The sequence below is a fragment of the Typopeltis vanoorti genome, chromosome 15, assembly GCF_054136105.1.
Source record: "Typopeltis vanoorti isolate ZY-2024b chromosome 15, IOZ_Tvanoo_1.0, whole genome shotgun sequence".
Taxonomy (NCBI): Eukaryota; Metazoa; Arthropoda; class Arachnida; order Uropygi; family Thelyphonidae; genus Typopeltis; species Typopeltis vanoorti.
In genome coordinates, this window is record NC_143563.1 from 31638231 (window position 1) to 31666138 (window position 27908).

The following is a 27908-nucleotide window of genomic DNA, read 5'->3' on the forward strand; positions in this document are numbered from 1 at the left end:
AATATAAGGGAGTCGTCAATTAAGTGAATTGCTCTCATTTGAATACAATCAGCATTCTGAGGGGGGGGGGGAGTCTTAGGGTTGCTTAAAAGCCAAAACTAGGTTAGGATATCTCCAACATTATCTATAAGATATGTAAAACAGCTCCTGAACTGTTTTACAGAAGGGAGTCTTACTATTTTATTGTTTTTTAGACAAATGAGTTGAAAATCTCTAACAGCACATAGACATCAATGCTATGAACAAAACTTTTCCCCTCCAAAATATGAGCACTGGAAGCTAAGCTCGAACTAATTGACGATCGGCGCTGCAATGCAAATTCACCCTTGCCCGCAAATGTGCTCCATGACCTAATTGCATCAACAGTACACTACTCTATGGAGGCCAAAAACAAAAAATTCAATGCCATTATTTTGAACTTTCCGATGGAAAACGGAAAATCACTAAAATTATCAAATTAGCAGAAGAATGCAACAGTGATTCTAAAAATATCATCAGGTGCTATCGTTTCAGACCAATAAATAAAAGAATGGATGGAATGAACTTTCCACACCTTGCAAAAGTGACTTGTGACATGCCGACAAGCACATCTAAATTAATAACAGCGATCAAGAACCAGACCTAACATTTTCCCAGAGAGAACAAGGACACCATCTTCGAAGACAACATGAAGAAAAACAGCAAAATAGAGACAACAGTTGGATTATCGACTACAAACAAGTTAAATTAGTGCATACATCAAGTGACACCACTAGTAGCCACCATGGAAACCCATATGCAGACACTGCATCGGAAATGTGCAAGACCTTTGCGTTCAAATATGTACCTCACAGAATCTCACATACCCACTTCACCAACATCTGTGGCCTAAGCTCCAACCTTAATAGTGTCCACTACCACCTTCATTCTACCCAATCCCACCTACTCTTTCTGGCAGAAACTCAAATCTCGCCTCCCCCAGCACTATTTATCTCAGCCTTCCGAACTATACACTCTTTAACTCCTTTTGACTCAAGGGCGGCATCTGCACATACATCCGCTCTGACATACCTTGCCAGAGAGCACCCAACCTGGAATCGCCCAACTTTGACCTTCTTTGTTTGAAAATATCCCTTCCCCACTCAGTCAAATTCATTTGCTATCTATCACTCCCCTAATGCAACCAACCACTCTGAGCTGTTTAATTTCCTCTCCTTAAAAATTGATTTTCTGCAGTCCCAATTTCCCAACAACGAAATCAATCATCCTCCTAGGAGATATTAATGTCCACAACACTGGCTTTCCTCCTGCAGGCAGAGATGCTGAAACATTTGCCATCATTAACAACATTACACAACGTTGAAGAGAATTATTAGAGGGCCTCTCAAATAATTCTGATCACAATCTAGTGCTCTTCTCTCCCATGAAACAACGCTTACACATCCACTCCCATACAAGAGTAGTTTGGCATTATAATAGTGCCAAGTGGGACAGCCTGTGTGACTTCTATGCCGCATTCCCATGGTTGGACTATTGCTTCTGGCCTTCCAACCCCAAACATATGCACCAAACTTATCACAAAAGTATTCCTCACCTGCTTGGAAACATACATTCCCCACTACCCTGAACTGTCATTCTCTAACTAAACCCTGGTTCTCCAAAAGATGCACCAAGACAGTACAAATGAAAAACCAAACATACCATAACTGGCTCTCCAAATAATATCTAAACAAATCAAGAACTCCATCCTACTTTAGAGCTTATATTCAAGCCCGAAATAGCTGCAAAAAAAAAAAAAAATTAATGTTTCCAAAATAAGAGTTCAAAAACACAAGAAACTAGTAGCCTGTTTAAACGGCCTTTTGGTCTCTTGGCAAAGCAATTGGTTCGTAACTTCTAAAGTATGAAGCCAATCTCCTAGCTTCATACTTTGCTTCCAATGCATGCATAACTGACAATGGTAAATGCCCCCCCTCCACCCATTCCAGATGCCCAACATAAAATGCCCCTATATCCTTTTGCCAGGAAGAGATCAGAAAAATACTGTCCAAATTAGGCACAAAGAGTCTCCTGACCCTGATGGCATTCCTCCAATTATCCTGAAAGTTTGTGCACCAGCACTTACTCCTGTCCTATGTTGCCTGTATATACTCTCTTACGCCACTGGTATCTATCCCTGCAGCCTGGAAATTGGCCTATATTTAACCCATTCCCAAGAAGGGCAACAAGTCACTGCCATCTAACTACTGCCCTATCTCACTCACCTCAGTCCTGTCTCAAGTAATGGGAAAAAAAAAATCATCAATTCCCAACTCCTAAGCTTCCTTGAAGATACTCACCTAATAAATGACTACAATATGGATTCCATTGCTTCTAATCAACAGGAGATCTGCTCACATATGTCACTCATCTCTGGGCAGATGCCATGGAGAAATTTGGTGAATCTCAAGTGCTTTCACTTGATATTTTCAAAGCTTTTGATGGGTCTGGCACAAAGGCTTACTGAGTAAACTACCACCATCTGTCTCAGGACTTCTGTAGTTGAATTCCCAGCTTTCTGTCTGGATATACACTGTGTGCTAGTGGATGGTTCCATATCTTCTCACCATTCAACTAATGCTGGGGTTCCACAAGGTTCTGTCCTCTCACCAACCCTCTTCCTGCATATATATATATATATATATCAGTGACCTACTTAAGTTGACCTCTAACCCAATACACATTTTGCAGATGACAGCACATTGCATTCCTTCCTTTCATTTGATAAACCTTACTCTACACAACTCACCTCAACCTACAGAACATCAACCACCACTGCTTTCTATTCTGATCTTCAAGTTGTCCTCCAATGGAACTCAGATAACTTTGTCAATTTCAATGCTACTAAAACCCAGTTCTGTCTTATTTCTCATAAAAAAAAGAACCATTTTCTCCCAGTATTATTTTTGACAACACCCAAATTTCCAGAGAATTTGAGATTTCTCTTCTTGGAATTATCCTGGCATAAACACATCACAATCATAAACCTCACCTTCTAAAAAAAACTATTATTTCTCTTTTGCCCAAGACGCCACTTCATCTGAACAACTGTTAACCTTATACATATCACAAATCCACCCAGCTATTGAATACTGGAGTCCCTAAAAGCTCCTTCAAAATGCTTTACTCAATACAGAGGAGAGCAATTAGACTTATTAATGACCCATCCCTTACCAACTCACTCCTCCCACTTTCATACAGACATTGGTTTCTGCAATATGTGTATTTTACAAATATTTCCATGGAAATGTCCATCTGAAATAGCATCAATAAGTCCCCCCCCCCACACTTAGTACTAAGCTCTTTGGAACACATGCAGCTGCTGCTCAACATTCCTTCACAGTACACCTTGGAGCTCACAGAACAAGTTTCTTTTCCTCCTCCTCCATCCCTGCAACTGCTGTATTGTGGAACAGTCTCCCTGTTGTGGTTCCTGAGGAATACAATATACAGTCTTTTAAATCAAATGTAAACAAGTTCCTTCTTTCCTAACCCACTACCCATATATGTACTAATGTACTGTCGGTTGATCATCCAACCTCTTGTGTATGGGCTCAACATTAAGAAAGAAAGAAAAATGTAGAGAATTGACTGCTGACTTAATGTCAAATTCTCACCTTCTCATGGTGTGCTCCATTACTAGGCATCCATTTGGATGATAAACAAATGATGACAGACTAGTAGTTTGGGTCATAGCGTGACCATATTTTAGTCTATATTGGCTTCATTACTTATATTTTATGGTGATAAAACATAATTGTATTTCTTGCTAGCTGGACTGTTGTTCTCCATTTGTACTATTCTGTTTTCATTGGGAACATGGCAAACAGTGAAAAGTCAGCTACTAGAACCATCTCACTGTAGTCGAGGATAGGTTCTATCAACATAAGAAGTAATAACAGGAAGAATTAAAAGTTTCATGTTGACATAATCAATGTTACTGATATCAAGAGTAATGTGATAAATTCAAAATGGAATGAGAAATGTGGCTTATTTGTGCATATAGGTCATCATGTTCTAGTAAAGAAGTAGAGATTTTTTTTTTCCCCAGTCATTGGAGAAGGCAGCTGATATAGAGAAGAAAGAAAGAAAAATTTATTCTTGTTAAAAACTGAAATAGCAGAGTAGGAAATCAATCAGAGATATACAGAAGTGTTTAGGGATAATTTGGAAAAAAGGGCAGATCTAATAATGATGCTAAATACCAGCTACATTTCTGCTTACAACATGAACTGGTCCATTACTAGCACCATTTTCCAGAAAAAACGTGAAAAAATTCACAGATTTTTTTCTCACAAACAAGAAAAGTCTCATGTTTTGTTACTGTGATGTCTTCAGAAATAGGAAATGATTACTACTCGGTGTTGAATAAAATAAAAATGAGCATCCCATTGAAAAAAAATGTCTACTAAAGTTTTGAAAAGCATCCAAGTCAAACAACTCTCAGATATGAACTGTAGATGCATATGCCAATATATTGGAAGAACAGTTAATGGAGTTTGAAACAAGAACCTTATAGATTGTATGCCAAATCTGAAGAACATGTTGACTCAGCTAAAGTAATGTTGTGAATTTATGCACACATATAGAAAAATGTAAACTCTATATGGTGGACATGGGAATTTAAAGAAATGAGCCATGACAAAAACAAAATCTTAAAAGTTTGTAGCTGGTAATTTAGAGAATTGACAAAAATTAAGTTTTGTATAAAAGTAGCTGAACAAAATTCATGAGAAGATTATAGAAAATAATAAAAATAATATGGAAAGAAAATAGAAAATAAATACGAAGGTGTCAAATATTTAGAGAACACCATGAAAGCTTAAAAATGGAAGAAAGAGCGCAACAAAAGGAATCAGAAATATGAAGGTGATGAAAAACTGAACATAAGGATATTCTGGATATATGGAGTGATTCTTCTTTTTCTTCTTCTCTCTTCGTCTGTCTGGATGATGAGGCCGAATGAACTCTTTACACTTCTGTCTGTCCCTGGGAAGTTCAAACAATTCTGTCCAGTTTGGTGTCGCTTGTTGTGATTTGGTTTTCAGGTCCTCTTTTATTTTGTCTATCCATCTAATTCTGGGCTGCTCTTTGGATCTTTTACCGTCCATTGTTGTATACAGGGCTTTAGTTGGTAATCTTTCTATTCCCATTCTGGTCACATGGCCAAACCATCGCAGTCTTCTTTCTTGGATTTTGTCTGCTATTGTTATTTCTTGTTTTAGTCGCTTCCTTATGAAAATGGAGTGATTACATTTGACAAATATTAAATGAGGTAACCAATGATAAAAGAATGGTAGAAAATATCTGGGAAGAATGCATTCAAGAGTACATATCAAATACAAGAGATAGAAAGAGCCATCAGAAATTTCAGAATTGCAGAGGTACCATAGTAGATAATAATCAGTCTGAAATATGGCGAGTCTGCAGTAGCATCATCATCACATACCTGATATGTACCCTCAGAAGCTATACAGGATATGATGATAGTACTACATGAAAAGGGTTACAGCATTACTAACTTCCTGTTGACAGTTTTCCTCCAAATTAATGTCATGACTCCAATATTGTCAGATCTTATCTTTAAGTCTTCTAAGGCACTTTTTACTGTATCAGATCACCTCAGTCTTGCTCTTTTTCCTGACATCTGGGCAAAAAAAGCACTTGTTTTTCTAACCTCTCATCTCCCATTCTGTTTTAATTATCATATATCACTTGAGAGCATTCAGAAATGTGTGAGCTCTGCTCACACATTTCTGAATGTTAACAATGTCGAGTTTCTTCCTCCTCATTTTTAATACAATTCTTCTATTGATTCTATCTGTTCACCCCTAATCTTTCTCATAACTCTCATGTCTGTAATTTCCAGCCTTTGACTTAATTGACTTAATATTTAATTGTTTTGAACACTGTCTTATAGACTGCTAGTTTAGTGTTTTGACTAATTTCTCTCTTATTCCATATAAAATTATTCAGTTGACTTCCTGTCATAACAGCTTTGATAATTCTGTTGTGTATTTCCTTATTAATTTTGTCATTTTCATGAAAAATTGTGGCTAAATAGCTGAAATGTTTTACTTCTCCTATAGGTTTTTCATTGATAATGCAGTTGTTTTCTGTGTTCCTTCATGGTTTTATAGTTTTGGACTTCTAATTGCTGATTTTCATGCCAAATTTGTTATAGCTGTTATTCAATTTAGAGAATCCTGTGAAAACTTGTACTGGATTTGTTTAGGAGTATAACACCTGCATGAAACAAAAAAGCTAAGTTTGATATCTCCTATTCTGATATCAGATTTAATACAGCTTTCTTTCATAATCTGATCCATATAGATGATAACTGGAGATAATGTGCATATATACCTCACACCTGAGATATGGGAAGATGATTTGATGCTAAATAAACCATCTTCCTGTACCTCCAATTCTGATTGCTGACTTGCAACTCAAATATAGACTACGTATTGCTCAATATAATATCCCTTTCATGCCACATAACTGGAGCATTTTTAGCTTTTCTCTTGAACCTTGTCATATGACTTTTCCAGATCCTTATTATATTTCCATTTCTCAACTATTTGTCTTAAAGTGAAAATATGATCCTGTCAACCTCAGTCTGGCCTGAACCAAGCTTTCTTTCCACAATTTTTCTCAAGTCTGCTTGCATGAAACTTACCCAGAACATTTAGTAGGAAAATTCCTCTGTAATTCTCACATTGTCTCATTTCCCTTTTTTTATAGATGGATACTATGAGAACTCTACTCCAGTTATCTTGAATTCGAACCTTCTGACCAGGCTTCTGAATTGAGCATCCACTGTAAAACTTATACCTCCATATTTAAGCATTTATGGTCAAATTTCATCTACTTTTCATGTTTTTCCTACCTCAAATATTGTTCTGTTCCTATGGTTGCTTTCCTCTTGAGTGTTTTCTACTATGCTGTCACTGCTTGTTTCATTCATCTGTCTTTCAAAGTAATTACTCCAGACATCTAGAATATCTTCATTTTTCATGTCATCGTTATCATCTGATTCCTTTTAGGGTGCTCATTTTTAAGTTTCTTCAATTGCCTCCAGAAAATTTTGTCACCTTCCTGATATTTATTTTCTGTGTTTTTACTAAAGTCCTCTTATGACTTGTGTATAGTTAATTTCATGGTTCTATGCTTTGTTACTTTATTTCTCTGTATGAGTACATCCTGACTCTTGCCAAGAATTTTTTATATACTTTTCTTTTTTCCTTGACTGTCTCTTTAACTTCCTGAGTCCACTGTAGAGTTCTCTTTTTATCATTTCAGATGCCTCTTGGATTGAATCAGTCAATGTTTAGTTCTTGTTTTCAAACTCTTTCCTGTTTTCATGAATAATATTTGTATATCTGGGTCTTCAGATCACCTCTGAGAGCTGCTCAACTTTCTTTTTCAAATACTTTCTTACACACCTTTCTTTTCAATATGATATTTACTTTTAACCTTCTCGGAACTGAATAGTGATCACTTCCAGTTTCATATCCTATGTATGGTTTTATATCCAGAACCACTATGAAGATATTGCTTTCAACAATAACTTACTCAATGGGACTTTTCTTATTTCTTCTGTCTTCTCTCCGTGCCCTGAACAGAAATCCAGCGGGTACTTATAATTTGCTATTATCTTCACTCTTTTCTCCAAATTTTCCTAAAATATTTCTGTGTGTCTGGTTATCATTTTCTACTCTGTTGTTTGGATCGCCAACAAGGATCAACTTTTTCTTTTTGTCAGATGCTTTCTCTAATGCCTCAAAAAATTCCTCCACTTCTTTCTCTCTTTGTAGAACCTTCTGTCAGATCCTATGCACATTTAAGTCTCATCATCTAATTCCCCATTCTGATATTTTCCCACATCACTACTTGATATTGCCTGCCATTCAAGATTACCGTTGTATTTAGTTGGATGCTATATGTACTGTTTCTTTTCGCTGATCTTGCTTGAGTTCCTTTTGTATAATATCTAATATTTGTTGGTTTGAAAAATCTTATCTGTTTTTGACTGCAGTAATTAAACTACATAATCTAAATGCATTGGTCACAAGAGTGAATGCTAAATGATTGGAATAGAATTTTTAGGGGTACAAAGAAACCTCAGATCTCATTCAGACTCCCTTTCTTCCCTGACATAGCAGCCTTGTTGAATTTTACCATAAACTCTGGTTATTTTGAATGGCAGGGAAAAACCTACAAGCAGAATGAGAGCACCCCACTATGCTTCCTCTCTCTCTCTCTCTCTCTCTCCCTCCCACAATCTCTTCCCTTGCCAATCTTTTCATGGAACACTTTGAAAACACAATTCTAAACTTTATCTCTCTCAAGGTCACAATATGGCTATGATGTGTGTAGACGTGCTCTTCATTTCGCCACTTGGTTGGGATACATCAGAAACATTCTTAACACACCTCAGTAACCATTGCCCAAGGATCCATTTCACCACTAAAAAGGAAAATAATAATATCTGCTCTTCCTTGACACTCTGGTCACCTGGCCACCCATCAGAGCCTTATCCTTTTCACTCTCCAGAAAATCTACACACAGCCCTCAATATCTTTTTCTTGGCTTTGCCTATGATTCTGTAACAGCATATCCTGAATGGGTTGATGAGACATTCTCCCAGACTGAAGAGACTGAATTTCCAAAAGTCATGCATCACAAAACGATGTTGATCATTTTTTTTTTCCTCCTCTCAAGGAGCACAAAGAATTTGTACTGGAGGAGAGAACAATGAATGCAGAATTTTATGAAGAAGTAATGGATTGTCTCCTGAAACACATTGAACATTGTTGCATTCCTATTGCATGATAACATGCCTACTCGCAATGAACCTAAACTGTACTAATAAACAACATATACAGGATCCTGGACAAAGGGTGTTCTCATAAGCACTCTGGTAAATTGTCTAAATTTGTTTTAAGTTTCATTTTTAATAAGTCTATTCCAATATCTTATTTATGCCACATTGAAGCCTTTCTGCTCTATATTTCAGTAATTTGATATAAATTAAGTTTATATTATGCTATATAAAGTTTCAAAATGCTCCAGTTTCAATGAAAGCCAATAATAAACCATTTCTTTTCAGAATTGTTAATATTAAATATACATTTGTTAATCTTGTGTGAATATTTTTGTTGTATTGTTTTTATGCTAATATTCTGTAAATATTTTCAGCTTGGCGATGTAAAAACTGCTAGTGATTACTTTGATCAAGCATCCTCCTTGAAGACTATAGAGGAAGATGATATTTTAATCCGAGTAGATGAACTTGTCAATAAGTAAGTTTTTTTTTTTTTTTCCAGTATCATATATTGAAAATAGTGAATCATTCTATCATTATTATTAGATGGCATCTCCATAGAATCTGAAGACTAGTTGTGGGATGCTACACTAACAATTATTAACGCAATTAAACCTCTCCTTAAACTCATTCATGACAACTTCCTGGGATAACCTTTTGTTCTCTCCTTTTTCATGTCTCACTGATAAAAGGTTATAAACCTATAGTATTAGAACTGTATGTGGCAGACATATTGCAAAAGTCACTTCAAGTCTCCAATAAGCAGAGCAGTGGTTTCACACCAGACAGTGAAATCCATCTACTATCTAAAGACCATCAGACATCTGTGGTGTGCAGGATTTAAACCTGCTTGTTGGAGAGTTGGTACATCACCCATTCTGCCAACTAGGTTGGCATACTCAGATATTGAAAAATTTCTTTAGTTCCTACTTTATAAACACCTTTAGTATCTTATGTTTCTATCATATTCCACTTTTTTCTGTTAGTTTATAACCCACTTTAGTCTATCTTCATAAGGAGCATTCCACAAACCAGTTACCATATTGGCCACTAACATCTGAATCCTATCCAACACATCCACAAGTAATCCAGGCAACCAAATTTGTACAACATTCCAAATGTGGTTTGCATGAAAGTCTTAAAAAGAGAGAGAATAATTTCCATTATTTTTGTTTTGCCCACTTTTGCAATATGTCTGTCCTGTCCACAGTTACTTCATCCCAAAATGCATAACTTTGCACCTTGAGACATTGAATTGGTAGTCATCATTCTTTTCCCAAACTGCCAGTTTGTTTAGATCATCCTGCATATCTCTATATTAGCTTTATTAATCGTTGCCCTCCTGTGTGTAGTGTCATAAGTAAACAACTGGATATTCTTATTGCCCCTCCCCCAAAAAAAATTAAAATAAAAATCATTCCCAATATCATTAATATACAAAATAAACAGCAGCAGCACTGTACTACATCACTAATCAGCTGCTTTCTCTTTAATATGAATGTAACCTCTCCAGGCTACATTCATATATGATAGGTGATGTTTTGGAATAAGTTGTTTTAAACTTGTGCTTTCATATTATTTTATCATTTTCACAATTGTTTTTCCTGAAAATTTCCATGAAATGAAATCCCAGCATGGGTCCTAAGAGGCTGAATGTCCTGTGAGGTCCATTGAGTATTAGCCTTGTGTAAGTGCCCATTTTACCTAATGCACAAAGCAAAGATAGCTTCAACCAAGCCTAATAACAGTGCTGTGGCTTGCACCAACACAAACACTTTCAATCAGCAGTAAAAATCTAATGATGCAGACTAGCCACCAGTAACACAGAAAACAGGTCTTATGTGTGACTTGTTGTTGGTCATATACTTAGCATGCCAAGAGTAACAAATTGTCATGAACTGCTCACCAACCCAACCTCACTTTAACCAGTGTTTCTTCTGTCTACTGTACCTCCCTTCACTAAAACAGCTCCCAAACTTGAGAAAGTGCATTGATGACTTAGAGTAACACTTCATCCTATTGATGAGGCTTTCTCCAGCAAAATGAAATTAATACAAGGCAAGCTTGAACTGCTTCATGGTAAGTGCCTCAACAAAAATACATTCCTCTGCCAAAAACCAAAAACTCCATAACATCATTGTGTCAACAGTACATTTGATCAAGTTCAAAAATAAAAAGTACAATGAAGTCATCCTCAATTTTCACATAAAAACGGAAAGGATGATATCATTGTGCTGACTGAAGAATGTAATTTTAATCCCAGACAAATCAGGTGACTGGTTTGGACCTGTGAACAAAAGATGAATTCCTGCAGTTTGTGTGGCAATTCAGATTTAATACCACTTTATTTCATAATGTGATCCATATAGATAATGTGCACTCCAATTATTTTTCTTAAAGTGAAAATCTGATCCAGACAATCTCTGTTTGGCCTCAGTCCAACTTGTTCTTCACCAAGCTTCCCTTCTACAATTTTTCTTATCCATTTCTCAAGTGTATAAATCTTACCAAGAACACCCAGTAAGGAAATACTCTGTAATTCTCACATTTAGTTTTGTTTCCCTTTTTATAGATGGGTGCTATGAGAGCTCTACTCCAATCATCTGGAATTCAACCAGACCTTTTGAATTATGCAGCCACTGTAAAACTTTTATACCTCCATATTTGAGCATTTCTGGTCAAATATCATCTACTCCAGCTGCCTTTCCACATTTCAGGTTTATGGTGGCTTTCTATTCCTCATCACATTCCTGTTGAGTGTTTCTACTGCCATGCTGATACTGCTTGTTTCATTTACCAATCTTTCGAAGTGATTATTCCAGCCATCTGGAATATATTTATCTTCAGTTTTCAGTTACCTTTATCTTCTCTGATTCCTTTTATAGTACTCTCTTTCATTTCTAAACTTTTTTTCTTTTCTTTTCTAAGCTTTGCTCTTTTCTTCAAATTTTCCCAAAACACACGTGTGTTTTAAACAACAAATTACATAACCACAGTAATTAACTTTAATGAAATGCAAGTATAGATATTTTGTACTGAAAATAACAGTACATCATCAGTGTTGGAACATAAGAGTCAATTATCTGCTGGATTTGATTAGGGTTGTAACCATTAAAGTTTTGATAGTGAGATTACCCTCCTGATATTTGAATTTTTTTTTGAATTTGTTATAGAATCAGGATATTTCAGCTGGAAAAACAGGATCTGTAGACAAGTTGAAGGTACTGCCATGGGTTGCCCTCTGTCTCCACCTATTTTTTTGAACCATCTGGAAGATACCTTGTTCTCATCCATCAATCCCCAACCCTCTCATTGGTTTCGTTATGTTGATGTTTTTGCTGTTTGGCCTCATTCTGAAAATGAACTTACCACTTTTCTACAACAGATCAACAGTCTTCATCTTGGACATCCTTCTTATGTGCACAGCCTGTAATTTATCAACCAGCGTTTAGCGAAAACCTACCTTTATTGGCAGATACATTCATCAAAAGTCTGCTCATCATGCCTCTCAAGAAATTGGTGTTATCAAGTCTTTAATTAATAGAGCACATAATGTGTGCTCCTCTCCCTCCAGCTTACAACAAGAACTTCTCACTATCAAAACTTTAATTGGAATATAATGATTACAACCCTAATCAAATCCAGCAGATTATTGACTCCTATGTTGCAACACCTCAGGATTCTTCAACACACTGCAGGGTTCCATCCCTTATATTTCAGGTATCTCTGAACTGATCGGTAGAATTTTGAAGAAGTATCATCTTATTCCCATATATTTTCCTTTCAACAAAATTTCTCATCTGTTGCCATCTACAGAAGACAAACTGTCACCTCTATCAGTAGCTGGCGTTTACCAGATACCTCGTGAATGTAATCTGACATGCTTTGGGGAGATAGGCCATTCTGTGGAAAAAAGAATTAAAGAACATCAGTATTATATTGAATACATGAAACCTCAAAAGTCTGGTCTGGCACAACATAGTATTGACACTAAACACGGTATCTGGTGGAATGGAGCTTGTCTTCTTCATAGAAACAATTTTAAATCTGAACGCCTTTCCAAAGAAAGTTGTGAAGCCCTTTTACATTGGCCAAATCTGAATCGGAATCTATCTCTCTCTCCCAAAAGTTTGGGAGATTCTCATTTTATATTCTCATCAAAAATAGTTTTTAATTGGTAAACCACTGATTGTTGTATGTACCTTGTATTCCTGTTTCTTTGATTTGCTTGTTTCTATGCACTGATGATGTACTGTTATTTTCAGTACAAAATATCTGTACTTTCATTTCATTAAAGTTAATTACTGTGGCTATCATGTAATTTGTTGTTTATCGTCATGTCAGGTACCTTTTAAAGATTAGAGCTATGTGTTTTGTAATCATTTCCTACTCTACTGTTCATATCTCCAACAAGGATCAACTTTTTTTTTTTTTTTTTTGTTTTGTCAACTTCCTTCTCTAATACCTTGAAAAATTCCCTCATTTCTTAATAGAGATTTCTGTGGGATCTTTTCAATAACTAGGGAAAAAAATAAATGACAATATGTGGATAATTGGGGGAGGAAAAAAGCTAGCAGAAATTAAGACTGCCATTGTGGAATCCAGAATACAAACACTGCACAGGAAACATGTGAAACCCATATGATCAACAACAAACCTAAGATATCCAAGAAGGCTAGAGCCCTTCTTTTTCCTCATCAAAAGTAATTTATAGGCAGATATTGTTGAGGAATTGTAAGAAATTGGAAAGCACCTCTGGGCCATTTGGCAAAGATATAAACCTCAGCCAAACTTTGGGCTTCAGGCAGGGTGGGGTGGAGGCTGAATTAAGTGCCAGTGTTTCAAAAGATTTCATTTATAACTTAGAGATGATGAGTGAAAGTAAGCAGCTCATTGCTATACCTTCAATTTATCTAAAGAGCTGGTTATTCCAGCTAAAATATCCTGATTTGAGGCAGTGCTTAAAGAATGTGCAAATATCAAATGGAAAATTTTGGAAAACAGCTTTTATGTATTTTCCATTGGAACATTAGTGAAAAGAGATGACATATCAAAAATTACTAAGTGATATTTTTCCTCTATTTTTAGTGAAGATGGTAAATCAGAATCAATAAAGCTGGTATGGTAGGAAGTCAACTGAATAAATTTATGTGGAATAAGAGAGAAATTATTCAAAACACTAAATTAGCTATATACAAGACATCTTGTTAGTGAAATTTAAATGGTATAGTGTCTTAGGTGTGTTACATTCTTTATCCTAATTTAAAGACAACAGTCACAGTCATCATTCAAGGTTAGTAATCAATCCTTACTGTATCTACAGCATATGTACTCAGTTCTCTTTATAGTAAACTTAAGCAAACAATGCACAACAATGGAGTACAGTAAGTGACATGTCACATGCACACATTAGAGCATTGAAGATGATCTTCAGTGGATTAGACTTGACTGATCTTTGCTTGTGGGTCAATAGATTGACAGTGGTGTTACAGGAAGCTTGTAATATTTCAGTATATTCTCAAATTATAATGAAATGTTTTGTTTTAAAATTAGAAGAAAACTGGTTGTTTCTGCCAGATAATCACTCATTGCAAAGAATCCCCCCCTCCCTTCTCTCTCTCTCTCTCTCTCTCACAACACTTACTGTTTTGTCAACTTCATATAAGTTCAAGTAAGCTGATAGGCAGCAGTTTTTTTTATGGCATCTGTTTGGATATATTAACTACATTTTTTGTATTGGAAATTAACAGATTGATTATTTTTAGTTAAGGAAATTCTTGTGTGATGCAATTGCAGTGACAATTGGTAGCAAACAGAAATAAATCAGTAATGTTATTCTATCTCAGCATAGTTGAAAAGGTTACAAATTTAGAAGAAGAAGAACAAAAAAGAAAAGACTTCAGCTATTCATAGCAAAAATACTGTAGGTAAAAAGAATAATCATTGCAAACTAATTTTACATTGAAATTCTCACTAATATCTTGGATCTTGCATAAAATATAACTACTTCAAAGTTTTATATGAAATGACAGTTTGTAAACCCATCTTTAATTTACTAATAAAGCTTTTTGTAGTGTGTTTGTATGTGAGGAAGGAAATGTCACATTTTTAATTTACTTTTCTTTTCCTCTTTCCAGGGCTTTAATGGCTGTAGCATACAGCAATTATTCTGAAGCTTATAAATATTATCACCAGGCTTATACTCTACAACCTGCTAATCCAATGGTAAATAGTGATTTTAGGATATAAGGTGACTCAGAATTAGGTTGCAACACTCATATCTCCAAAATGAATAAAACTGCAATTGGTCTGAAAGAAATGTATGTATGCTTCCCTCACGGGTTTTCTTCTTTGAGGGAAGTTCTAGTGTTGGCTGTGTGTAAATTCTGTAATGGTTTTCACAGGAAGTGATTTCATAGTGCATGTGAAACACTGTCTGAAACAGTCCTGATTTATCCCTATAGAAAGATTAAATCTTGGTGAGATGTAGTGGTGTCCCCTACAAACCCATGGAGAAACTTTATTTGAATGTTGATCATTCAAATCATGCTCTTGCCACTGTGACTGATTGTGTATGCACATTTGCATATGTCTACATGATTGGGGGAGCAGGGAGACAACTCGGAGATCTTTTGAACTATGATGTATACTGAATAAAATGTGTGGATGTGTATGACATGCAGTTTATTTCATCTTTCTAGCACTCTTCATTTTAGATATGAGTGTTTAAACTTCTGAGATCCCAGCATTAATTATTGTAATTCTTGTTTTTTAACTAAATTGATAATATATTTACAGTATTTAAATTGATTAATTACTTAATGTATTACACTATGCAATATCTTTTATCTTGTTTTAACTGATGTATCCATATTTTTGTCTTGTCTTTAATAGCAAGTGCATGTCATAATTAGTTGCTTCACCTATAAAAATTAAGGCTTGAATATATAAAAAAACGAAGTCCGAGAAAGAGACAAAATCTGAAGAAAACATTAACTCATTCAAGAAAGCATGTAGATGTTGTCTTCAAAGATAGGAGAAAAAAATAATAATTCCATAGTGGATAATACAGAAAGTTATTAGCTAATAAATTCACATATACTCTTAGAGAATAATATAAATCCACTTTGCTGAAAGCATCTGCATGCCCAGATGTTAGTGGATAATGACCTTAACTTGTTCCCTGGATATCCTCAGAGTCTTTGCAATGTTTTTGGCTGGTATCTGTCTATCATCAAGGATCATGGCATGCACTACACCGATGTTTTCAGGTGTGATTGCTGTGGAATGTCTTCCTGACCTGGAGGCATCTATTGTCTCATGATGCCCAGTTTTAAACTTTGCCACCCATTTGGCAACTGTTGGATATGCTGGGGCAGAGTCCATTCACCAAACTCATGCAAAGTTTGGTGAATCTCAGTTGCGAACTTTTCTTGCAGCATGAAAAACTTGACGACGGCCCATGCCACATATAAAAACTAGAGACGAGTAATTTCAATGTTCAAAGTAATAACTTCAAAAAATATTAAATGACAAGTTATGGAACAGGGGTAGAAAATATTCAAGAAGAAAGGAATCAAGAGCAGTACCAGTAATAGGTACGATCCTTAGAAATGTGGAATGGTAAAGATTAGATGATATTTGACCTGAAATATGATGGTATGAAAGTTTTGCAGTTGCTATACCTCATAATGACTACAGAACTTTCATACAGCTGTGCTTGCTCATAAGATCAGATCTCAGATGATTGCGGTAGAGCTGTCATCACATGAATTTATAAAAAAGAAATAAAACTGAATGTGAACATTTAGAAAAATTTCTTTACCCACTGTTCCAGAAAACATTTATTAAAGCATAATTGAGAAAAATTAAAAAAAATATATATATATATTTAAGTCAAATTTGGTGAAGAACAAGTTGTATTTAGACCAAATAGGAATTGCTTAGACCAGATTTTTAGGTTATGACAAATAGATAAAAAAAAAAGTTATGGAAATATTAATGGAGATCCCTAAGTATTTGTTGGTCTTGAAAAAGCGTATAAGATACCAAGAAAAATAACATTCAAAACACTAAATTTGAGTTATGTAATGAAACCTGTAGTAGTTAGAATTAATGGATATATAGGAAGATGGCTGGTTTAAAAAGTTTGTAAACTTTCTCCCCTGTTATTTATAAGTTAATTTATATGGGCCACTTATGTTGATGTTTAATGGAGAAGACACACATCTGAAGATAATAATTAACTAAATTTATTTAGCTAATTGAATCATTAAGCCAATATTTCTCCTGGTCACCAAGGCATCTTCATAGGCACAAAGAAACACATCTAAGAATATGCATGTAGGTACAACACCAGTGAGAAGGCAGGCACAAACTGGTTATAAAAGGCAGGCTCTTAGTGCCCTAATTGGTGCCCTCTGTGAGTATGGTGATGGAATCTTGCTGAAGGTCTCAAAATGGTCTTCCAGATTTTTGGCAATATGATGCAACTGAGTTTAAGGTTGGAGAATGTTGTAGTGCTGTAGCAGATTCCAAAAATAGTTTCCCTGATTTAAATCTATTTCTGTATAAGAGGGTGGCTTTTCCCAATAGCTATGGAATACATTATCCGATTGTTGCCAGTGGATACTAAAGATACCCTAATAACAAATCTCTGCAGACTCTAGCATATGCAGATGACAGTAACATTATGTCAAGAACCAAACAGAAAGCCAAAGAAACATATTTGGAACTAGAAAAAGCAGCAACAAGAGATGGGACTAAAAATTAATCCACAAAACCAAAATTTAAATAATTAGTTTTAATGGAATATGTACACTAGACATACTAAAATAACTCTCACGGCTAACATGTGTAACAAAACTTATATAGAATTTTATTCAAAAATTCCAATATATTTCATCCAACATTATTTGGACATTGTCAAAGATAGAGAGATCATTAATTACATTCAGAACATGTATACTAATAGTAAGTCATAAATTGTGTATATTAGCTCATGTTTTGGTCACAGCTGAAGTAAATGATATTACACTATCAGTGTTCAAAGGAACAGTTGTAGAAAGTTGCATAGATAACAAATAATTTAAAATATATATAATTATTAATTAAAGAAAAAAAAAAAACTTATGAATAGTGATCACTTCCCAAAACTTAGATATTGGCATGCAGTTTGATCAATACAGGTTTGGAAAAGACAATCAAATTTGAACTTGCTGGAATGAAGAACTCTGTTCCAAAGAACTGTGTCTAGTGTCAATAGTGTGAGAAACAAGGCCAGACTTGTCAAAATTCATAAATGTAATATAGTCTTGATGTTCTTCGGTTCTAATCAAGGCAGAACAGCCACTCCTTTTAAAATAGGAAAGGTGACATGAGTAAGTACTTGATAGACACCTAGTAAGGAAAGAGGTGGTGATGTTTCCTTCATAGATGGTAGGAAGGAAGATAGTTTCCAAGCTGGTTTGAAGGAAGTGCATAGATTGAATTTATGAAGAATCCTTTGCTATTTGTTCCAAGGTGTTCCTTTAAGGGGATATTGAAATTTTTTTCACCTCGGATTGTAGTCTGGTAGAAAGATGAGAATTATCAATCGGTTTTTGAATGGTGGTTTTGTTTTATCTATTACATAACCAAAAAAAAAACAAAATAATAATTAACACTAGGCAGAATCAGTTAACTGATACGATGTGAAAATTGGAAACCTTTTTAATAGAAAACGTGGAGCAATTCAAATATTTAGGAGTAATGATCACAGCCAACTAAATCCAAATGAGATGGTGGAAATGCAGAATTGAATAAAGAAAGGTAATCAGGCTTTCTATTCTCTCTCTGTACTTGATTCAAAAAGATATTTATTAAAAGACTAAAGTAAAAATATATAAATTGATAATTTGTCCAGTTGTTACCTATGGATGTGAAACCTGGATATTTACGGCAAGGATGGAGAATTTGATTTCAGCTTTTGAAATCCTTAGAAAAATATTTGTTCCAGCAAATGATAAAGGTATGGGGGATTTGATGTAAAATGAGTTATATCAACTTCATAAAGAATTCATAATATCTAGGATAATCAATTTCAAAAAGTTACAGTGGGCAGGACATGTTTTTCATATGGAAAATGATGATATTCTTAAGAAGACAATAAATAGTAAAATTCTTGGTAAAAGACCAAAAGGAAAACCTCGAACAAGATGGATAGATACCATTAGTCAAGATAGCAACATCATATTACAATGTCCAAACTGGAGAAGTGGAGTTTTGGACAGATAGTGTTGGGAGGCCAAGGCTCAATTTTGGCTGTAGAAAGCTATAAGAAGAAGCACACAAAATGTGTGCATTAAGTACTTTCACAACTAGACTATTTGTATATAAAAGCTAATGAATTCACATTCATAACTAATCTTTTAAAACTAAGATGACCACTGTGGAAGATCTTGATTTTTATCTGGTCTTCTTATGGGTATTAATGCCAGGTTGGCTAGACCTGATTTGCATGCTCAGAGAAAGCAGATTTAGTTCCTTATGCTTATGGACATCATAACAGAAATAGGCTAAACCTCTTTAGAAAATGGAAGGAAAGGGGAAATTTTTTTTTTTATTTTATTTTATTTTTTTTAATAGTTTGAAAGATGTCTGTATGCTATCTCTTTTCTGAAATTTTGACAGTTCTTTGATTTAGGAGGGTAGGGGTTTTTCATAATTGTTTCAGTGGACTTGGCTTAATGTCACTTTTTTTGGATACATATCTTATTCAGGAGAGGATTTTTATTAAAACATTTATCATACTTTGTTATAAAAGATCACTAAATATATTTCTGTAGAATGAACAAGATGTTTATTAACGTGTGCATGCATGCATGCTTTAAATATGAAATATGCTGTGTATATCTTTGTTACCTACTGTTTTGTTCAATGGCTTTTTTTTTTTCTTTTCAGCTTGTTAACAATATGGCTGTTTGTCTTCTGTATATTGGTAAACTTAAAGATGCACTGAGCCTTTTGGAAAAATCAATTAAGAGCAATCCTTCTTGGTGTCTCCATGATGGAATAGTTTTCAATACATGTACAGTATATGAACTAGAATCCTCACATAGCCAAAATAAAAAATATGCAATGCTTACTCTTGCTGCAAAGTATGCTGGAGATAACTTCCATACTTCTTGTCTGAAAATTCAAGTCCAACAACCTGAGAGAAAGGAGAATATTCAAGCATAATCATGTTGTCGTTAACATGTATCTGTTAAGCATAATTTTATATATTTTTCATATGCCTGTCTCTCTCCGATATTTGTATCGTACATCCATTAGCAGACATACAGTTTGCTATAGTGAGAATTGATTGCACTATATCAAAGCTTAACAGTATTTGTAGAATATGCCAGAAATGAATAAGCACTTATCATATATTAATACTGTATGTTTATGCTGTTTTTGCAGTATAAGGAAACCATATATACATAGAGCATCCTTGTTTTAAAATGAAACATACTAACATGTATATTTCTGTTGTCTCATGTGACCTATACTACTTTATAAGGCAAAGCTAAATGACACATATCCATAGAGTGGATTGTGCATCTGTATACCATCAGTCCATGTGGAGAAAAAAATTTATAAACTTTGAAAGACGCCATATACATTGTTTATCCATTCATTAAATTGCACACATAATTATTTTATTTATTTTTTTATGGGGAACCTGTGTGTATTGGTCAACAAGTAGTACACTAGTACCATGGATGGACAACAATGAGATGTACATAACATTATCAGCCTATGGAAATATGAGGGTGCCATCTCAGTTAAGAAACACAAGAAGACCCACAAAGAAACCAAAGGTGCTTTGGAATTATGTACAGAAATCTCAACAGTCTGATAATGAAATGATCCACCAGGAATTTAAAGAATCTATAGGAATTCAGGATGCAATGCTCTTAGGTAATACCCTCATTTAGTAATGGGACATTACATATAGAGCTGCAGTCTTGGTTTTTTACAGAAGGGTAATCTGCAGTGTTCTGCACATAAGTTTTTGGCTTATGTGCAGCCATTTTCTGTCATTTTTCCAGGCACCTTTTGGTCTCTTCATGGGTCTTTTTTGTGTGTTTCTTAATTGGATAACACTCATGTTTCTATCGACTGATAATGACTTCATCTGATTTAGGGTTATATAGTCTTTTAACAGTTTCATGAATGGATAGGCCACTTTTAATTGTAATGATCCGACTATAAGATCAACATTCATGGTATGTGTTATATAGCATTAGAGATAGGTTTTCCTTACAGAGGCAAACCTGTAATGCCCACATTATAGGGGGATAATTAGAGAATGCTTTATGTTCATATTCATTATCCTAGCTTGAAGTTTGATGGTAGAAGTGTAATGATCTGCAGTTTTCTCCTTGTGTAGACTTGGACCTTGGATTTAGAGGCTGGAAAGATGAATGCTGACTCATATGCAGTATTATAGACCTTGCTTCTTACATTTGGTAGTTTTATAGAATGGAACCACGTTGCTTTCAACATGACAGTACAATAGTAATACTGCAGATATTATTTCAATATAGCTTGAGGAAAATATGAAAAACCTTGACTGGCCTGCAGAGAATTCTAAAAAATACAGTTCATCCTAAAAGGTACAGAATCCCATTCTGTACCTTTTAGGATGAACTGAAGTGCAGGCCAGACCACTGTACCCAACAACAGTATACAGGGCTGGTAGTCATGTTGAAGGAAAGATAGTCCAAAATACAACTTATCAGGAACAAAGGAGGGGCCTAGTTGCTATTAAGGTGAGCGCAATATAAGTTTTGCTGAAATACTGTACAGTTGATTCTCACTATAGAGAACTTATATGGACCACAGGAATAGACAGTTTGTTATAGTTGCTAGTTTACAACAATGAACTTTCTTTATAATAGCATTTTACTTATTTACTTGATAGCTTGCCAAGTGGCTTGCCCAATCCCATTTTGATTTTCTAGCTCTCCAAATGATGTCTTTTATTTTAGGTCTCTTAAGTCCTTGTTCTATCTAATCTGGATACTCCAAGTATCCAGATTAGATAGAATAAGGAAATTCCTCTCCATTGTTCTTTGGCAAACTTGGAGTTTTTTTATCTGTGTAGCGATTAGTGCCCAAGTCTGAGAACCATAAGTCAAAGTTTGTAGGACAATCTATCTAATAATTTTCATTTTAGACAAATGGGGAGGTCCCCCTATTATTCAATGCTTCATTCCTCAGTAGCTCTTTCAAGCACTGTCTTTTAAGGTCAAAGCAATTTGACATTTAGATCATTTGTCCTAAAATGATAAGTATTTGTAGTTCTCTACGTATTCTATTATAGTATTTTCAGCATCGATGGGAATATGTTCATGGTTTGTCGGTATTTTTGTTTCATGATAGTTTATTGTTAGACTTATTTCCTTACTTTTTATGCTTAATTCATTGATTATCACATTAAGTTGAGTAAACAAAACAACATCACCTTGCAATCTGCAAAATGTAGCTCGTTTAACATCTTCCCCTGAATATTAATACTATAATCTTCTCAATTTTTGGGGGTAATGGGATCACCTTGTTTGATGCCTCTTTCCATCCTAAAGAAGTAGCCGCTTTCCTAAATGGTTTGAAGTAGCCGGATATATTTTTTCCTTGATTCCCATGTCTTTCAAAGCTCAGAAAAGAGGATAATGTTCTATGGAGTCAAATGCTAGCTTATTTTTTGTTTACCTTTGTTTGTTGTTCCCGAAGAAAGTGTATATGATGTCTTCTATTCTCTTTATTTGTGCTTTGCTGATAAGAAAGGGGGTGTATAGCGTCGAGTAACCAGAAAATTTTGTGTGGTTTTTCATAATAAAAATTACACAACTGCAGAAATTTTCATAAAATGGTTTTTTTATTCATTAAAATAAGCACCTTCACAATCTACAACTCTTTGCCAATGAGATTAAGTTTGTAAATTCTGCTTTTATAAAATGTTTTGTCTTAAGAAGTAATAAACTTTTTATGCTTAATTCATTGATTATCAGATTAAGTTTGAGCACCATCTTCAGCAAACAGAATAACAAATCTTGCAATCTGCAAAATGTAGCTCGTTTAACATCTTCCCCTGAATATTAATACTATAATCTTCTCAATTTTTTTGAGTAATGGGATCACCTTGTTTGATGCCTCTCTCCATCCTAAAGAAGTTGCTGCTTTCCTAAATGGTTTGAAGTAGCCAGATATATTTTTTCCTTGATTCCCATGTCTTTCAAAGCTCAGAAAAGAGGATAATGTTCCATGCAGTCAAATGCGTTCTTTTTTTTAGTGCTAGCTTATTTTTTGTTTACTTTTGTTTATTGTTCCAGAAGAAAGTGTATATGATGTCTTCTATTCTCTTTATTTGTGCTTTGCTGATAAGAAAGGGAGTGTATAGCATCAAGTAACCAGAAAATTTTGTGTGGTTTTTCATAAAAATTAAACAACTGCAGAAATTTTCATAAAATGTTTTTCTTTTTTATTCATTAAAATAAGCACCTTCACAATCTACAACTCTTTGCCAATGAGATTAAGTTTGTAAATTCTGCTTTTATAAAGTGTTTTGTCTTTAGAAGTAATAAACTTAGCAACCTTGACTTCAATCTGTTTTATTGTGGAACTGTCTATTTCACATGTAATTGTCTAGCAGCAAAAAAAAAAAAAAAGTGTTAATCACTTGGAGAAATGTCAGGAGAATATGGAGGATGAGGAAATATCTCCCATCCTGAAGCACAAATCTTCACACAGGTAAGTTTTGTAGTATGAGATTCCAATTAACTAGTCCTGGCTGTTTCTGAAGTAACGCATCCTATATATGCTTGAGTTGCATTGCATAAATCTTGACTGTAATTGTTTGGCCTGCAGCAAGAAACTAGTTGTGGACAATACCAGCTCCAGTCCACCACACAAGGCATAGTTTTCTGGAGATGAAGCAGTGCCTTTGAAGTGTATGGTACTGGATTGTTTTGTGATAGCCAATGATAAGTTCACTTCCTGTTAGAGTACAAGATCCATTTTTCATCACAAGTGAGCAAGTAATCCAAAAATGGCTCATTTTTATGATGCGAAAGAAGTGAAGAATAAATTGATAGCCTTTGTAGTTTGTCATCTGATGATGCATGTGGGATCCATTTGCTTAGCTTCCATGATTTTCCCAGTTGATGCAAGTGTTAAAGGAATTGTTTCACCACTCACGTTAAACATTTGTGAAAGTTATTGACATGTTAATGTAGAATTATTTTCAACGGCAGAACATAATTCTTCATTATCAATAATGGAGGGGCTTCCTGTGCATGGTGCATCTTCAAGTGATTCATCGCCAGAAACAAATTTTTTAAACTATTTCTGCACAGTTCATTTTGCTACCACATCTTTTCCAAATGCCACACATATCTTACAGTACACTTCAGAAGCCTTTGAACTGAGTTTAAATTCATAAAGCAAACAAGCCCAAATTGCACCAGTTGAACCTGGTGCAATTTGGGCTTGTTTGCTTTAACATATAAAGGGTTTCAAAGTCACAGAAAAAGAGTACACGCCAAGTTAGAACACACTGATTGACTGATGTCCATCTCTTCCTTATGTCACCCAAAAAATTGCACTCTGAAAATCACTACAAAAAAAAACAAACAAGTCATTGCAGCGAACTCTACCGAAAACTGCATGAACTTTTTTTTGGTTACCTGATATAATTACAGAGATCATTCTGTCTATCTATCTATTGCATGGCTAATTACCTCGCAAGAAAGGAAAGAAACATTACGGTGTCGGTGACAATTTTAACAACATGTATTAATTAAAATATAAATAGACATATATATTTATAAAAAAAAATCTAAACTCGACATCTCTAAATATATGTATATAACACAAACACGTCAAATATACAAACAGCATCCGTAGAAATTACAAATACGAAATTTAAGATTCTCCTATCAGTCAAATATTACAGGTTTATATCTGAGTTATTAATCCAGTCAATAGTCACAGGTGTTGGAACTAGAAAATCTTGTTCCTCTCCTTCATATGCTCTCAGTGGGCATTCTTGGCAAATATGGCGAATGGTCTGCTTCTCACTTCCAGTCAGATAGTGGGGAACGAATTTTCTGGCACTTGTAAAAAAAAAAGTCTGCATAGACTATGGTTAGTCCTTATCCAATTTAGAGTAATCCAAGTTTTGCATCGATGTCATATCCAGGTGGTTGTTCTTCAATAACAGGTCTGAAGGTCTGGATCTGCAAATGTCTCCACTCTTGATTGATGTCAAAATTGTCCTCTAGCAAACTTATAGCAGTACTGACAGGAGGATGTCTAGATTTCAAACGTGCCTATGTACCAGAAGATGGGAGTTTTTCTGGATCTTTCTATACTCCCTGCATAAGGCGTTGGCTCTTCTTAACAACAGAGGAGGAATATGACTTAAGATAGGAAGCCATTCTGTAGGAGTACTCTTGATTGTCCCTAAAATAAGACGCATAGTATATTGAGCTGTTTATCAACCAAATGGGTGTGTGCACTGTTAATCCACACTGGAGCTCCATATTTGGCGGTGGAAAATACGAGACCGAGAACTGAGCATCTAAGTGTCGTCGCAGAAGCTCTCCAAGATGTTCCGGTCAGTTTCTGAATTATGTTGTTGCGAGTCTTGATTTTAGTCGATGTGTTCATGAGGTGTTTTTTAAATGTCAGAGACCTGACAAGAGTTATTCCATAGTACTTTGGGGTACTATTATTGTCAAAGAAGTTGTCCATTAAAGTAAACCTGGAGTTTTCTGTTGGCAAGTTTATTATTAAGGTGGAAGCAGCAGGTCTCAGACTTGTTGGTGTTCAGTTGAAGATGCCAATTCCTGAAATATCTACTAAGAGAGAGTCCAGGTCAGTCATCAGTGTTGTTTCTGTAGTTTCTATTGAGCCACTACTTGTTGCCAGAGCCCAATCATCTGCATATCCAAATTTTCTGGATATGGTCTCTGGCATGTCGGCGATATATATAAGCTAAATAACATCAGAGAGAGAACAGAACCCTGGGGAAGCCCATTATTGAGCAATTTGCTTCCAGATTGTTAATATGCTCAGTAATAGGTCATTTACTGAGCATATTAACAATATGCTCAGTAAATGACATAATAAAAGTCTTACAGTGGCTGCACAGCATAGTTCAGAAAGCCTGGACAGAGGGACGAATTCCTGATGATTGGAGTAGAGCTCTAGTAGTACCCATACATAAAAAAGGGAAATAAAACTGAATGTGAGAATTACAGAGGTATTTCCCTACTGAGTGTTCCTGGCAAGATCTATGCAAGTATACTTGAGAAATGGTTGAGAAGAATTGTGGAAGAAAAGCTTGGTAAAGAACAAGTTGGATTCAGGCCAAATAGAGGCTGTCAGGATCAGCTCTTCACTTTTCGACGAATAGTTGAGAAAGTATGGGAATATAACAAAGATCTGTATTTAAATTTTGTCGATCTGGAAAAGGCATATGACAAGGTGCTAAGAGAGAAGCTATTTAATACGCTACGGTTATATGGTGTCAATGGGGCACTATATCAAGGAATACTTAGTCTTTATTTGAGTTATAAGTCAGCAGTTAAAATTGAAGGAAGTACAGGAAGATGGTTTAATGTTAAATCTGGTGTGAGACAAGGATGTACATTGTCCCCTCTGTTATTCACTATCTATATTGATCACATTATGAAGGAAAGTGGTATTAAACATGATATCAGAATTGGAGATGTTAATGTCAGCTCTTTGCTTCTTGCAGACAATGTCATACTTCTAAATAAATTCGCTACAAGTTTGCAAGATTCCCTGACTAAATTGAATAACTGTTGTAATAGATATGGTATGAAGGTCAGCATTAAAAAGACAAAGACAATGAAAATAGGTAGAATTGTTGAAAATGTCAACTGTGTTGTGAACTGGGAACCTGTGGAAGAAGTAAAACATTTCAGCTACTTAGCACGATTTTCACTGAAGATGGTAAATTAAATATGGAAATAGACAACAGAATCAACAAAACTGGTATGGTAGGAAGTCAATTGAATAAATTCATATGGAATAAGAGAGAAATTAGTCGGAACACTAAATTAGCTGTATACAAGACAGGTGTTCAAACTGCGGTCTCTAGTCTTGACCAAAGACTAGAGACCGCAGATATCAGAGTCCTGAGAAAGATTATAGGTGTGAACAGATGGCATCAATGGCAATATCATATTAAAAATGAGGATATTAGGAAAGAACTTGACATTGTCAGCATCCAGGAATGCATTAGCAGAGCTAATCTCAGGTGGTGTGGTCACTTAAACAGAATGGAAGAGGAAAGATTAGCAAAACAAGTGTTCTCTGCCAGGTTGTCAGGAAAACCACCCAGAGGAAGACCAAGATATAGGTGGATTGATATGGTACAAATTGCCTTAGACGATAGAAATATAAGATCTGATAATGTTGGAGTCTTGACAAGTAACAGACTGATTTGGAGGAAAATTGTAGATAAGAAGTTAGTAATGATGTAAATTTTTGATGTAGTACCATCATATCCTTTACACTCCTTGAGAGTACATGTCAGGCATTTGATGATGATGATGATGATGATATATGTGGTCAAAGATAGGACCTTATCTATAGTGCTTCTGTTTGGTCTGAATCCTCCCTGTTCAGTAGGTATATATTCCAGTATTTTTGGGCTTATTCTGTTCAGTAAAAGTCTCTCCAATAATTTGAAACGCGTGCTTAACAGAGCGATTGGTCGATAACTCTCTACCTGTTTATTTGGTTTACCCGGCTTCAAAATAGCTATTATTTTTAATCTTTTAAACTCTGAAGGTAAGTGTCCAGTTTGTAAAATATCAGAGTAAAACTTTGATAGCCAGAAACGCAAGTATTTAACACCACAGTGGCATAGAAACTCAGGGTGCATTCCGTCAAAACCTGGAGCCTTACCTGGCTTCATTTCTTCCAATGCATCTGTCACTTCTGTAACAAGAAAGGGGAAAGAATAACAAGATTCTTGATTCCATGTATCTTTCAATTTATCGTGATC

General features: G+C 35.1%; 1 protein-coding gene across 4 annotated transcripts in view; it reads left to right on the plus strand.

Annotated features, from left to right (window-relative positions):
* LOC150098567 (trafficking protein particle complex subunit 12) overlaps positions 1 to 23466 on the plus strand; it is a 164878-nt gene extending 141412 nt beyond the window's left edge. For all 4 annotated transcript variants that reach the window (XM_090405061.1, XM_090405062.1, XM_090405063.1 and 1 more), the window contains 3 exons: positions 9217 to 9320; positions 14980 to 15067; positions 19784 to 23466. In XM_090405061.1, coding sequence (XP_090261187.1) covers positions 9217 to 9320; positions 14980 to 15067; positions 19784 to 20062 — 471 coding nt within the window. In that variant the 3' untranslated portion in view covers positions 20063 to 23466. The remainder of the gene's footprint in view (positions 1 to 9216; positions 9321 to 14979; positions 15068 to 19783) is intronic.
* Positions 23467 to 27908: the final 4442 nt, after the last annotated feature.